This window comes from Macrotis lagotis, unplaced genomic scaffold, assembly GCF_037893015.1.
Source record: "Macrotis lagotis isolate mMagLag1 unplaced genomic scaffold, bilby.v1.9.chrom.fasta BILBYCTG047, whole genome shotgun sequence".
In the NCBI taxonomy this organism is placed as follows: Eukaryota; Metazoa; Chordata; class Mammalia; order Peramelemorphia; family Peramelidae; genus Macrotis; species Macrotis lagotis.
The window spans coordinates 137,170-152,046 of record NW_027421954.1 but is presented as its reverse complement, the minus strand read 5'-3'; the positions used below and the strand labels follow the sequence as shown (position 1 = coordinate 152,046).

At 45.6% G+C, this 14,877-nt stretch overlaps 1 gene segment (V, D, J or C); it reads left to right on the top strand.

Moving 5' to 3' along the window:
- The first annotated feature begins 8,745 nt into the window (after positions 1-8,745).
- On the top strand, positions 8,746-9,300 carry LOC141504066 (immunoglobulin lambda variable 3-25-like). The segment is given in 2 exon segments: positions 8,746-8,862; positions 8,993-9,300. Coding segments are annotated over 2 exon segments (354 nt in total).
- Positions 9,301-14,877: the final 5,577 nt, after the last annotated feature.

Sequence of the window (14,877 nt, the reverse complement as noted above, 5' to 3'; positions counted from 1 at the left end):
GCCACAGAAGAAAGTGGGAGGGAAGGACCCTGTCCTTTGTGGGCAACTGGAACAACTGGTCAGACACAGGACATCGACTCAGCTGGGGCCAGAGCTTCCTTCCTAGGTTTGGGGGACAGGGAAGTTTCCTTCTTCTCCATTCCTCTCCCAATCACCAGCCTCTTCTTGGGGTAACTAAGACAAGTATTAGACCCTCAGGTCCATGGTACACCAGGAGAGACTTAATGTATCACATTGGAACAGTATAGAGCACTGGCCTTGGAGTCAGAAGGACTGGAGTGTGAATCTGACTTCAAACACTTGCTATTTACTAGTAGTGTGACCTTGGGCAAGTCACTTCACCCTGATTTCCTCACATCCAGGGCTTCTCCAGTCATCCTGATTCATAACTGACCACTGGATCCAGTGGTTCTGGAGGAGAAAATGAGATTGATGATTTAGCATAGCCCCCCCGCCCGGCCCCATTCAAATCCAGTTCATGTGCTTCTAATGACATTACCTCCCTGATGTCATGGTCTTCTTCAAGAACAAAGGCCAACCATCATCATCACCATCATCATCACATCATCATCACCATCACATTTTGTTTCTGCTCTTGTCTGAAGGGAAGTAGAGATTTAGATTAATGATAAAAACTTAAATTAAGACTGCGAATTTATTGGACCCTAACTGAAGTCATTGACTTGACTGGAGTTAGGGTCTGTGTTAACACAAAGCAGAATCAAGGAATCTGCGATGTGGAGCGAGGAGGCTCTGCTGAGACAACTTGGAGACACTAATTTCCTTTAAACATCAGGATTAAATATCATATTAATAGAGTCAAAAAACAGGAAAGGTTTTACAGTTTTATAAGATTAACTAAGTTTGCAAAATGCCATTAATTTAGATACTTTGCTTGCTTATAATGGATTTGCTGGTGAGAAACAAAACCAAAAAAGGAAAGGATTTAACATCCATCTCTTAATACAGAAAAAGGGAAAGATGACAGTATTTCTCTCTGCCCAGATTCTCTTGCTTCCCTATGACTGGCCATACAAGGAGGAGATTCATATTTGTCATTAGAGAGAGAAAAATGGACAAAATTTATATTTGTTTGTAGGTGACATCATCAGGATAAAAGCCCCAGACATTGAAATGATGCTGGATGAGAGTGGACACCAGAAGCTGATTCAGTTGGGATTCAACTTTAGAATGAATTTAAGAGGTGCCTCCCTTCAGTAGGGCAGCTGGGTGACCAGGATATAAAGGGCCAAACCTGGCATCAGAAAGACCTGAGTGTAAATCCAACCTCAGACCCTTACTAACTCTGTGATCCTTGGCAAGTCCTTTCACATTATTTACCTCAGCGTCGCATCTGTAAAGTGAGCTAGGGAAGGAAATGGCAAACTTCTCCAGGATATTTGTGGAAAATCCCAAATGAGGTCATGAAAAGTCACAACTAATCAACTAAGCCACAATTCCTGGTCCATTTGAGAAGAAAACCCTATTAATGAAGTCATACAACTCCCACTTTGCTGCAGCTCAGCTCCTGAGGCTGCATTGGGTCCAAAATCATCTGCAAACAGAAGATCCTGCACCAACACTCCCTCTACTTTGGTCTTGGCTTGTAGACTTTTCAAGTTAAAGAATTTACTTTGATGCCTTGTTCATTCTTGGTGAAGGCATTTAACATGGCTAAAAACATCATGCTAGAAAGCCTGGGTGCAAAGATGCAGAATTGTTTCACTCCCTCAGTGACTAGAAAATCTGGAGAGTATCATTCACTCTCCAGAACCCAGGCAAACACACCGTGATGAGATTGATGTTCAATATTGATGAATTTCTGAGGCAACACTCTTTTGCTATAATTTCCCATAAGCCCACATGACTGATGGTATCAAAGACCTTGGTCAGAGCTACAAATATTTTCTAGAGACCTCTGTTCTGCTCCTGGCATTTTTCCTGGAGAAGGAAATGGCAAACCAGTGTAGTAGTTTTGCCAAGAAGATCCCATAGTAGATCAGGGCCAGCTGGGCATGACCAACCAATTCAAAACAGCAAGAACAATAGTTCAGTGTATATCCATACACCCTTCCCCCACAGACTCACAGAATAAGAGATGAAGACCTGGAATGGAGCTTAGAGGTCACTGATTCCAAGTCTAACCTCTGCTTCTAACCCTCATTTGCTTCTAACCCTATCCTTGTTTCTCAACACTTCATTTTACAGATAAGGAAATTGAGTTCTAGGAAGGGTATATGACTTGCTTAGACTCCCACAGGTAGGAAGTGTCTGAAGGAGGACTGGAGCCCAGGTTGCCTGCACTTTGTACAGAATATCACTTGGCTTTAAGAATCATCCTGAGGAAGAACAACAAAAACATTTAAAAATAGGAGGGAAAGAACAATCCAATCACACAGCATGTGTCCCGTTCTCCTCCAACTGTGCTACAACTCTCTACCAAGGGAAGAGGAGCAGATTCATCCTCTGAACCCCAAGGCTGAGATGGAACATTGCCACCAATGAACTTGGCTGCAATTGACTCTTGCTTGGGATGCACAACTCTGGAGTCAGTGTGTGAATTCTGATCCTCCTCTAGACTTGTCCTTTGTGGGCAATCGTTTGGACAAGGCCTCTCCTGTGGCTCCTCTCATTTCTTGTGGTGGAATGTGATTCGGTTACATTTGTAAACCAGTTTGTTCAGCCACTTCCTAATCAGGGGATGACCATGTTATTACATGGGTGCTTGTGTTTGGGTAGTTTTTCCCTCCATTTTTCATCTCTCATTGAATGATTATGAATTGGAAAAAAAATCAATAAATCCAATTGGCCTGTGTTAAGACAATAACTTCACTGGAAACCTGAACTGTGATTCCCTGGTAACACCTTGGTCTGCCTTGTTGTACACTGAATGGATCTAACAAAACCTAGAATAGCCTTTCAATTTCTAGAAAAAAATGGAAGTGACATGTGTCTCCTATGGAATCGAGAAGGTGTATTAGGGTGAACTTGGAGACTTCAGTCAATTAATTAAGAAGCAAACACTGAGTGTGATTAGTGAAAATTGATGAAAAACTCAATTCTTGTTCTCAGGGAATTAGCATTCTGATGGAGAAGGCAATGATGAAATAATTCCAGAAATTTAAGATAACTAAGTGGGTCCCCAAACATCATCTGAGAACGTTTTTAAATAATTAAAAGTTAAGACTTTTGAAATATCTTATATTCCATATGTATCTGGGGAAAACAATGAGGGAAGAGGCTAGTAGTAGGGAGACATCAGGTATGACCTTTTGCGGAAAGCAGAACTTGGACTGTCCCTCAAATGAAAGCCATGCATGTAGTGCATAGAGCACTGGCCCTGGAGTCAGGAGGCCCTGAGTTCAAATTAGGATTCAGACTCTTTAAGTGACCTAGTTGTGTGTCCTTGGGCAAGTCAAGCAATCACACTGCTATGCAAAAAAAAAAAATAGTCAGGCTATTAGAGTTAGAGGTCAGGCTACAGGAAAGAACATTCTGGGCATGGGGAAATAATAAGCCATGCAAATTCACAGAGTCTAGACAGAGATGGAGTGGCATGTTTGAGCCATAGTTATCCAGTCAGGTTATTTCAATAACTGAGGAGAGAGTAAAGTGTGAGTCATGTGGCATCACATGTAAGAAGAAGGATGGAATCCATCAGTCAGTGATGCTGCTCCATTTAATACAAGTAAACAGTCTTCAGCTGGCTAGGATCCTATTCTACCCCTTCCCTCCACCACTGAAGTCCTCTCTTATTCAGCCTAAAAATTCACACTTGCTTAAGCCCAAGAAAGTCTCACGGAAGATTCCCTGGCCAATGCACCATAAACTGTGTGGGATAAGAATCCACTTAAAAAAGTAGAGACTCCTCTGAGCAAAAAGGAAAGTTTCTTTTGACTTTTCTCAAGAAAAGGGCTCCCCCAAGTCTCACAAAGGTTGTGAAGATCAAGCAGCTGCCCCAAGGTGACAGTCAAGCAACATTATAGGGCCTAGCACGATTCCCCCCTCCCTAACCCCCTCTTTTCCAACCTGATTGGTTAAGGTTTTCAGAGTTCCAATCTTTATGTGAAAAATCTACCCAGCAACAAAGAGAAGAACAAAAGGTTTTCATAAAATATTACGTCACCATCCAGATGGCGAGGGCATCAGAAGAAGATGTCTAATGACCTTCTGTTAAATGAATTAGTGTCTGAGTATGCAAGGTCTTCTAAGGAACTCTACTATCTTCTTGTTTTAGCACTTATCAAACAAGAGAAGGCAGGCTACTGTTCTCACAGTCCATTATCAAACAGGTGGCTAACTAAGACTGCAAGGTCTCTTTTCTGGAAGTATTCCACTATTTCCTCTCCCCAACTGAATTAATGCAAGGTCTTCCTGGAAATAGTCCACTGTTTCACTTCCTAGTAGTATCAGGAGGGTGTCTGACTGGGAATTCAAAGTCTCTCTCCGTCTTCTAAGAAGCGTCTAAGAGTAACAGTCTGTCTTTGTTTTAATGATTTTTAACCCTTAGAGGACTTTACTGAGAATATTAACCCTTAAGAGGGAATATTCCACTCAGTAATATTGTCAGTCCACATTGGACCCCCACACCAACATCCATTATTTCCTAGTTCACTGGGCAGGTCCACACAGGGGCTAGTGAACTCAAATCCAAGTAGAAAGTATTTGGAAGGGCAAGATATCAAGGTTCATACTCTGTCCCAAGAACTCTTCTATGAGCTGTTCTATGAGAAAGACAGTCCCCACTCCCAAAGTGTTTCTGTTCCAAAGGAGAAGACAATAAAATAAAGGTATGCCTACACATTTATGTGCCATTGGATCTATATACACTAGCAGAGATATTGGAAGGAGTTTGGAGGCTGCCTGGAGCTTGAAATGGCTCCTGGTCTCCTCCCCAGTGGCCTGAGTTTTAACTGCATGTCACAGACTAGGGAGAAGATTTTTCAGTCATCTTGTAGGATACCCTACTTTTGTTGGATTGTGTCAATCACAGCCATGAATGGAGCCTTTGGGGAGTTCTCTGATTCAATCTGGACATCAAAGTCACCAGGAGGGATTGAGGCCATCTGAGGGAAGGGAATGGGCCCTGAAGGACACATTGGAGAGGTCTCTGTGCCCAGCGAGAGGAACCCAGGGCTGAGGGCAGGGAAGGCCCACAGAATCTCTCCTTCCATGCCCAGTTTTTATGAGGTGTGTTACTTGCCAGCCCTGATGCCCCATTCTCCTTATGTCCAAGAACAGTCTTAGGGTCCCTTCTACTCTGCCCTCCACTGAAGCCTCCATGCTCTACAGGCAGAAATCTTATTTTCTCCCCATAATTCTATTTCCCTTCTCCCCATGGAAGATTTTCCCATTTTTTTCCTGTTCTCTTCAAGCCCTTACCTCTTCCTTTCTTCCCTCAGCAGGTGACCTTGCCCTTGAATTTACTTAGGGCATGAAGATCATCCCATGATTGACCTCAGTCTCCTTTCTGTCCCTCTCCTTGCCCTCCCTCACCAGATCTCCATCCATTCTGTCATAGTGGCCTAGTCAATGGGGTTCCAGTCATTCTAAGACCTGCTTGCCTAGTGCCTCTGGAGGTACAAGGATGGCTCCCCAATGATGACAGAGGGGTAAAGCAGCTTATCTCCTCCACCTCCTGGTGCTACAGTTGGGCCTATGGTTACCAGAGGGAACTATTGGCCTGAGGATGGTGATTCAAATTTACTGACAAGTAGTCAGAGCTCTCAGCCCCTAAGGTCCCTCCCTGGGGATATCTGTTCTGAGTGGACCCCTGGCAGGTGCTTCCTCCCAGGCCCTTTCTCCTTTCATCACCCTGTTTTGGGGATGGGGACAAAACTGGGGAATGGTAAGAACTGACATCAGCCTGGTATCCTATGCTTCTTCCCCATGCCATCCCAGGGATGGTCCAGGCCTTCAAACCAGGGCTCCACAATTCCTCTGAATCCAGGGCAGGGATGCTAGTGTTGGCTTCCTGCCATCTTTCAGACAACCTGACCACTGTCCAGGAGGCTCCACTCCTTCCTATGAAACCTTTCCCCCTAGAGGATGCATGGCAAGGTCCAGCCCTGCGGAAGGGGGTGAGAGGATACAATGTGAGCCGAGTTAAACTAGAGACTGAGCCGAGACTGACAGGGAGAGCGGAGGACAAGGCAATGCGGGGGAGGGGGGATGACGGACTTTTATTTCTTTTAAAATTTTATTGCTAAATATTGTTTTTTCTTTATAAACATGCTCTGATCCTTCTTACTCTAGGGCAGCTTTCATGTTAACAGTGAAAGGATTTTAAATAATGTGACTCCATCAGATGGTGCAGTCAACATTCCAGGTCATAGAAGCCCCCACTTTCCCATTCTCAAACTTAATAAATCTCCAATTTCTCTCCTCCCACTGCATTGAAAAAGAAAAGAAAAAACTGTTATCAAACAAATATGCCCCAGCCAAGAAAACCATCCTGTTTCCTGCTCCTTTTTCACCTGCTGGATCCACATGAGTCTCTGTGTGTCACAGTCTAGGGCCACCAAGGTTCTGCCACAGAGATGAGATCTCCTGCTCACCCTCAGACATCGTGTGTGGCCCATGATCAGGAATATGATAAAGACAGCAGGAGGGTCTCCCTGCCCAGTGGGTGCCCAGTTCCCTGGGCACAGGACCAGAGGGCAATCAGAGACCTGATGAGTCTGAGAAAATTTTTCTGCCCTAGTCATGTCTGTGATGTAGTCAAGTTGGTTGAGTCCTGGATCAGGTGAGGCCCCTCCCTGTGCTCTCCTGACATGAGTCTGATGCCTCTGGTTTCCTCTCCCCTTACATAAACCTTCCTTTGAACAGACTGAATGGATCTCTCGGGAAGGACCCACTGGTCACCCACTGGCAGGGAGCCAGAGGCTCTGTGGTCCTCAGAGGACAAAAGACATTTCCCTGCCCTCCGGGTCTGAGCCTGGGCTCCTCTCCCTGGGACAGGAAGACCCTCCCAGTGCTGCCTCAGTACACATTCTCCAAATTACCCAAATGGCTCCATTCTTTGACACTTTGAAAATCCATCCAATGTAAACTCTGAGGTTCCCAGTATAACTGGCAGCACACAGACCAGTCCCTCTCTCTGGAAGAACAATCCTTTGGAGCCCCTGGGAGAGGTCTCCCATCTTCTGCATGTCTTCAGTTCTCCTCTGGTCTCTCCTGGAGCAGAGGTTCTGATGAACTCCAGTCTTTCTTCAGGGACTGGGGGCCCTGGATTCTAATGACATGGGATTTCCCCACTCTTCTTCCTTCACTCATCCTCCTGCTTCTGGGATCCCTCCTCTCATCTCCTATCCTCCTTCTTCTTCCCAATCCTGAGTGGTCTAAAGAGAAACTATCAACTGGGCCCAGGAGGCCTCCTGAAAATCTACCCACTGTCACCCTCACCACTGGACCCAGGGCTTTGGTTTAAGCTCTCCTCGTCTTTCTGAAATCATTGGCTCTCAAAGTCTGAGTCGAAAAGTCTAGACTGAGTTCAGATTCTCCCCAGAGTCTTCTTTTTTTTAGGTTTTTGCAAGGCAAATGGGGTTAAGTGGCTTGCCCAAGGCCACACAGCTAGGTCATTATTAATTGTCTGAGACCGGATTTGAACCCAGATACTCCTGACTCCAGGGCCGGTGCTTTATCCACTTCACCACCCAGCCAACCCCACCCAGAGTCTTCTAAGAGGCAAGGTTCAACTTTGACCTTTTCTCAGAAACCACTGGGTTTTTCAGCCCAGAAAAGCCAAGGCTCAATGGATGCTTTTAGACTGTCATAGAGTTTTCTTTTTTTCCTGAGTAACATTCTCTGGCATTGCCCACTCATCTGTGTCTAAACAGTTCAGAACCTTCTTCCTTGTGGGCCCCAATGGAAGGTGAGGACACAGGCAGGGACTTCTCTGAAGAAACAACTTTTGCTGTCTAGGCCAAGAGAGATCACTGGGGGACGAGCTGGGGTCTTTCCTCATAGAGCCCTAGACCCAGGGAGGGCCCAGCTTGACGAAGCAGCTTAGTGACAATAACAGAGACCAAGTGCATCCAGGGCCGAGCCTGGGGTGGAAGGGTTCTGATCCCAAAATGTCAGTCATGAATGATCTCAGGGGCCATGATAGGGTTGGAGTCAGGGAACCAAAAGGTAGAAGTTGGGGTTGGAGGGGTGAATTCATTGAAGACACTTGCCTCAGAATGATGAGGCCATGACTGTTACTGTGTAGTTGTAGGTGGGCTGATCCTTAAGGGACAAAATGGGAACAGGCTGTGGCTTATGCAGGGAAATAGGACCTGGTGTCCACACTAGGAAGGGGATTGAGGTCTGCATGAGGGCAATTTGCTCATCTTTAATAACAGGCTGTTTATATTGTATTCCTGTTGGTCTCACCTCCCTGTCCTTGTAGGACCTTCCTGGTGTAGCCAAGATAGTTTTTATCAGTGCAAGGGCTGGTCCAGGGAGGGGAGCTTTCTCAGGGATAAACTGGCTCAGGGATGCTGCAGGACAGGCTTTTCTAGAACATAATATATATGAGGATGCATATGATTAGCATAGAAAAAAACAACATTTAGATATTTGCAAAGGGGGAAATGGTTTTTTTCTTCACCTAAAATTCCCTCTACATCATTGGCCCAGCCCTGCCCCCAGGCACAGGAATAGCAGTGTCAGCCAGCACCTGAGGCCCCTCCTGCAGGTCTCCAGGGCAGGACTAGATTTACATAAAGGGAGATTACACCCTGCAGGGCCTGAGATGGTCTTAAGGGAGCTCTGGGGAGCCCAGTCCCAGCTGGGGAGTCTTAGGACCCAGAACTCTGGGAGGAATCTTGACCATGGCCTGGATCTCTCTGCTCGTCTCCCTCCTGGCTCTCTCCACAGGTGGGGCTTCCCTTGCTCCCTGGGGCTCAGCTCCTGCAGTGCCTCAGGCCAGGCCTAGTCCTGTCCTTGGGCAGCATCCTCTTGGACATGTGTGACCCCTGCCTCTGACCCGTCTCTTCTCTCCTTGCAGGTTCTGGGGCCTCTGTTGTGCTGACTCAGCCGCCTTCAGTGTCCAAGAACTTGGGAGAGACGGCCTCCATCTCCTGTAGTGGAGTCAATAACAATGTGCAGTGGTTGCAGCAGAAACCTGGCCAGGCCCCAGTGGAGGTGATTTACTGGGATAACCAGAGACCCTCGGGCATCCCTGCCCGCTTCTCTGGCTCCAGGTCAGGGACCTCGGCCACCCTGAGCATCTCTGGGCTGCAGCCTGAGGATGAGGCCGATTATTACTGTGCACAGTGGGATGGTAATGCTAAAGCTCACAGTGACACAGACTGATGGGGAAGTGAGACAAAAACCCCTTCCAGGCCTGTGCTCTTTATCCTGGGCTCCAGAGAGGTCCCTGGGGAGAACAGTTCAAACATCATCACCCTCAGGTCCCCTCCCCCTCTGACCCTCTTCTTTGAGGCTCCTTCCTCAGCCCCAGACCCTCATCTGCCCCCTCCCTCTCAAAATGACTTTATGTGACGTCTCAAAGGAAAAATCAAATCTGGTTCCAAGGCCAAAACTATTTCCTGAACTTGAAGAAAAACATTTTGTAGATCAAATTACAGAAATGGAAGAAAAAATGAGGAAAAACTTGAGAGTGATGCAAAAAATCATGGCCCAGATTTAGCTTGGGAAAGGAGATCCAGAAATGCACTGAGGAAAATAGCTCCCTAGGAATACAATTGCCCAAATGGAGAAGGGAGTAGAAAATATGACTGAGGAAGTTACCTCCTTAAAATTAGACCTAAATAAATGGGAACTAATGACTTTATGAGATGTCATGTTATGAATTAAAGTGAAATAATTTGACCTGCAGGAGGGGCCTCAGGTGTGTGCTCACCCTTTGTGCTCCTGGAGCCTAGGTACAGGGCAGGGCCAATGAGGTAGAGAAAATTCTAGAAGAAAATGTGGGCACCTAGGTGACACATGGCCCTGGAGTCAGGAGTACCTGAGTTCAAATTCGGCCACAGACACTTAATAATGACCTAGCTGTGTGGCCTTGGGCAAGCCACTTGTCCCCATTGCCTTGCAAAAAAAAAAAGCCCCTACAAAACAATAGAACTGATGAGCGAGATACCAGAACTTATCTAACAAACCTGCCCTGATAGATTAGAACCCGAGGGCAACATAGAAGGGAAGAATTCCCCAATCACTATCTGAACTTTGATCCCCAAATGCAGCCTCCTGGGAATATGATGGCTAACTCCCAGAACTCCCAGATCTAGGGGAAAGGACTGCAGACAACCATAAAGAAACACTTCAGATGTGGTGGCGTTACAGTAATATTCAGAATATTGCAGCTTACACACCAAAGGGCCTGGTGTCCACTGTACTGGAGGCCAAAGCATTTGAATTATAACAAAAATCACCTACTCAGCAAAACTGAACTTAATTTTTAAAGAGAATTGTGGACATTGAAAAGACCAAGAAGCTTCCAAACATTTTGCATTAAGAGCCCAGGGTTGCCAGGAAAACAATTGTTCTTCAAATAGGAGACTCAAGAGAAGCTGACACATGTGAAAAAGAGTCAGGACAGAAAACAAATAAGAAATTCCATAGAGTTGAACTGCTTTGACATATGGAAATTTCATATGTGGGAAGATAACATTTTAAAACTTCAGCTGGTTCTTATGGTTCTGGGTTCAGATCATGGAACTGAGCTTGGTTTGAATTTGTCCCACAAAATCACTTGTGAGTTTCCTATTAAAATCACATCAGTTCCCAGCACCCTTCCTCTGAGCCCTCCTGATTTCAGCCCTTGAGCTAGTTTTGGGGTGTGGGGAGGTTGGTCAGAAACTACAGGGAACAATCTCTTTGGATAAAGAGATCTCTGGGCACAGGGCTCCTAGGGGTAGCTTTTGGGGAACTTCTTGGAAAAGCACCAAGCCTATGCCTTTGGTTATTTACAGCCCAGTAATCCTCCAGGATGGAGGCAGCTCGCTGACTCAGGGGACAGGGTCTGGAGTCAGGAAGACCCCAAGTCAGAGCCAACATCAGACCCCACCTCTGTTTGGATCAATCCAGTGGAGAAGGAAATGGCAAACCAGTCTTGTAGTTTTGCCAAGAAGAGCCCATAGTAGATCAGGGCCAGCTGGGCATGACTGACCAATTCAAAACAGCAAGAACAACAGTTCAGTGTATATCCATGCACCCTCCCCCCACAGACTCACAGAATAAGAGATGGAGACCCGGAATGGAGCTTAGAGGTCACTGATTCCAAGTCTAACCTCTACTCCTAAGTATCATTTGCTTCTAACCCTATCCCAGCTTCTCAATACTTCATTTTACAGATAAGGAAACCGAGTCCTAGGAAGGGTATATGACTTGCTTAGGCTCCCACAGGTAGTAAGTGTCCGAAGGAGGACTGGAGCCCAGGTTGTCTGCACTTTGTATGCCATACCATTTGGCTTTTACAGTCATCCCTAGAAACAACATTTCTTGTTGTTTAAACATTTAAAAACAGGAGGGAAAGAAAGATCCATTCACGCAGCATATGTCTCCTTCTCCTCCCACCCTCCTGCATCTCTCTAAGAGGGGAGGGAAGCAGATTCATCCTCTGAACCCCGAGGCTGAGATGGAACATTGCCACCACTGAGCTTGGCTGCCATTGACTGTGCTTGGGGTGCCCAACTCTGGAGTCTGTGTGTGAATCTGATCCTCCTTCAGACTTGTCCTTTGGGGACAATCGTTTGGACAAGGCCTCTCCTGCGGCTCCTCTCACTTGTTGTGATGGAATGTGATTTGGTTACATTTGTAAACCAGTTTGTTCAGCCACTTCCTAATGAGGGGTGACCAAGGTATTGCACGGGTGCTTGTGTGTGGGTGGTTTTTCCCTCCGTTTTTCATCTCTCATTGAATGACTATGAAATGGAAAAGAAAGTCAATACAGCCAGTTGGCCTGTGTTAAGACAACTTCACTGGAAACCTGAACTGTGATTCCCTGGTAACACCTTGGTCTGCCTTGTTGTAAACTGAATGGATCTAACTAATCCTAGAAGAGCCTTTCAAATTCTAGAAAAAATGGAAGTGACATGTGTCTCCTATGGAATCGAGAAGGTGTATTAGAGTGAACTTGGAGACTTCAGTCAATTAATTAAGAAGCAAACACTGAGTGTGATTAGTGAAAATTGACATTTGAAATATCTTGTATTCCACACATATCTGGAGAAATCAATGAGGGAAGAGGCTAGTAGTAGGAGACATCAGGTATGACCTTTTGCAGAAAGCAGAACTTAGACTGTCCCTCAGAAGAAAGTCATGCATGTAGTGCATAGAGCACCGGCCCTGAAGTCAGGAGGCCCTGAGTTCAAATCAAGCCTCAGACTCTTACAATTACCTAGCTGTGTGCCCTTGGGCTAGTCAAGTAACCCCACTGCCATGCAAGAATAATAGCCATGGATACTAGAGGTCAGGCTACAGGAAAGAGCATTCTGGGTATGGGAAAAATAAACAGTGCAAATTCAGATTCCAGATAGAGATGGAATGTGTGTGTGAGCAATAGCTAGCCAGTCAGGTCATTTAGATAATTGAGCAGACAGCAAGGTAAAGTGTGAGGTTTTTTTTTTTTTTTTTTTTTTTTTTTTTAGGTTTTTGCTAGGCAATGGGGTTAAGTGGCTTGCCTAAGGCCATACAGCTAGGTAATTATTAAGTGTCTGAGGCCGTATTTGAACTCAGGTACTCCTGACTCCAGGGCCAATGCTCTATCCACTGCAGCACCTAGCTGCCCCAGGGTTGCGTGAAGTGACATGTAAGAAAAGTGATGGAATCCAGCAGTCAGTGATGCTACTCCGTTTAAGGCAACAATACTCTACATCTGACTAGCACCCTACTGTACCCTTTCTCTCCCCCACCTCAAGTCCTCTCTCCTTCACTTGGGGGTCCCTTTGACCCTCAAATGAGGGGCCCAGGCTTCCCTTTCAAGGCTGACTCAGGGTACTCCTGCCACTACTATAGGGGCTCCTGGCATGTTCCTCTCTAGGTCAGTGTGCCTACAGTAGGTGGGCACCTGAAACCAATGCCCCTTCACCAGCTGCCTAAGATCTCGCAGCTTCAGGTCTTGCTCCATGACTCAGTCAGAGAGGAAAGGAGGGAGTCGTCCTTTGTGGGCACCTAAAGCAGCTGGACAGAGACAGGTCATCAGTTCAACCAGAGTCTGAGGTTCCATCCTAGTCTTGGGGGACACAGAGGTTTTGCTTCTCTCCATTCCTCTTCCAGTCTCCAGCCTCTTCTTTAGGTGACTCAGTCAAGGCTCAGACCCTGAGGCCCATGATCCCAGATGTCATAAAGATAGCAGGAGGGTCTCCCAGGTCAAGATGTGTCCAGCCTCCAGGGAGCAGGATTAGAGGGAGACCAGAGGCCTGGTGTGTCAGAGAATATTATTCTGCCTTGACATATCTGAGAACTGGACAGGTTGGTTGAGCCCCGGACCAAGCTGTGCCCACCTGCCTTGACTCTGATGTGTCTGGTTTCCCTTCCCCTTATATAAACATTTCTATGACCAGACTGATGCTCTGAATGGATTCTCTTGGGAAGGACCTACTAGTCACCCACCTCGTGAGTACTGGTAGGGAGGGAGGGGCTCTATGGATCTCAGGGGACAAGAGAATCTTCCTCTGCCCTGTGCTTGGGCTCCTCACCCTGTGCACGGAGGCTCTTCTAATGTGTCCTTTTGGGTCCATTCCTTTCACACAGGTGGCCTCACTCACTCTTATCACATACAGGCTAGAATCTGGTAATTCCAAAGGTCTCCATTCATGTCTCTGTCTCTGAAAATCCATCCAAACACTGAGAAGGTGCCCACAGGTGCCAAGACCAATGATTTCACTGTAAGGCATGGTGATTCCTGGGATCTCTGCTTCATCTCCTGGGTCTTCCTTGTCCTGGCCCTGACTATTTTCTAAGCCCCGGGGACACTAAGACAGCCAGAAACCAATGGCTCCCTGTCTAACCGGGAGAGGATAGACCAACAAGTAGGTCCCACAAACTGGAGAGGGAAGTTTCTAGAATGGGAACTGAGGAGGAGGAGAAGGAAAGGATGTGAGCTGGGACTTGAAGGAGGCCAAGGGAAAAATGGTAGAGAACAGTTTGTTGAGAGGCTGCTCAACACTGCGGGAGGTCAAATGGGAATCTCACATTTTTTAGGATTTTGAGGATTCAGTGAGAAGCTGAGGAGAGCATTAATTCTTGTTATCAGAGTATAATTAGATATATCTGGGATGTATTCCCTCACACTGGGTTTCAATTTTTCTGGAGATGCATGTCTGGGGGAGGCTGAACTTTGACTGATACTTCAGACATTAGCAGAAATGCCCCCTACATCTTTGCCTGGAGAGGGGTCAAGCCTCAGGCTTTGCATCAGGTTAGCAATCTAGAATGGATGTGGGGGGAACTCTTTTGAGAAAAACAAGAAAATTTATGTCTATTAAAAGGAACTAGAGACCAAAATCCAGTAAGAAATTCTAATTATGCAAATCTATAATAATTAAGAGAATTTCATAAATTCCTAAGTATAAATTGGTAGCAGAAAGCTTTAAGGTCCCTCTGTCAGAATAAGAAAATATCAAAAGAAGCATCAAAAGAATGAAAATATATAATTAAGCAAATTGCTTATAAATTGAAACAAAACAATATAAAATCAATCGTCTGAATAGTCTGCTAAAAGTTTTAAAAGTATAGATATACTTACTGCCAGTATTATGCAGAAACTTTTGAAAAAAATAATGGCTTTAATATGGCAAAGAAGGATTGCAAATTATATGTAAAAAGACAGAGAGAACAAACAATGAAAGCAAATATTAAGGGTATAAGTGAACATGAACAATAACAGTTTAACATCTACATAGTTTGAGTCTCAAAAATAAATCTCTT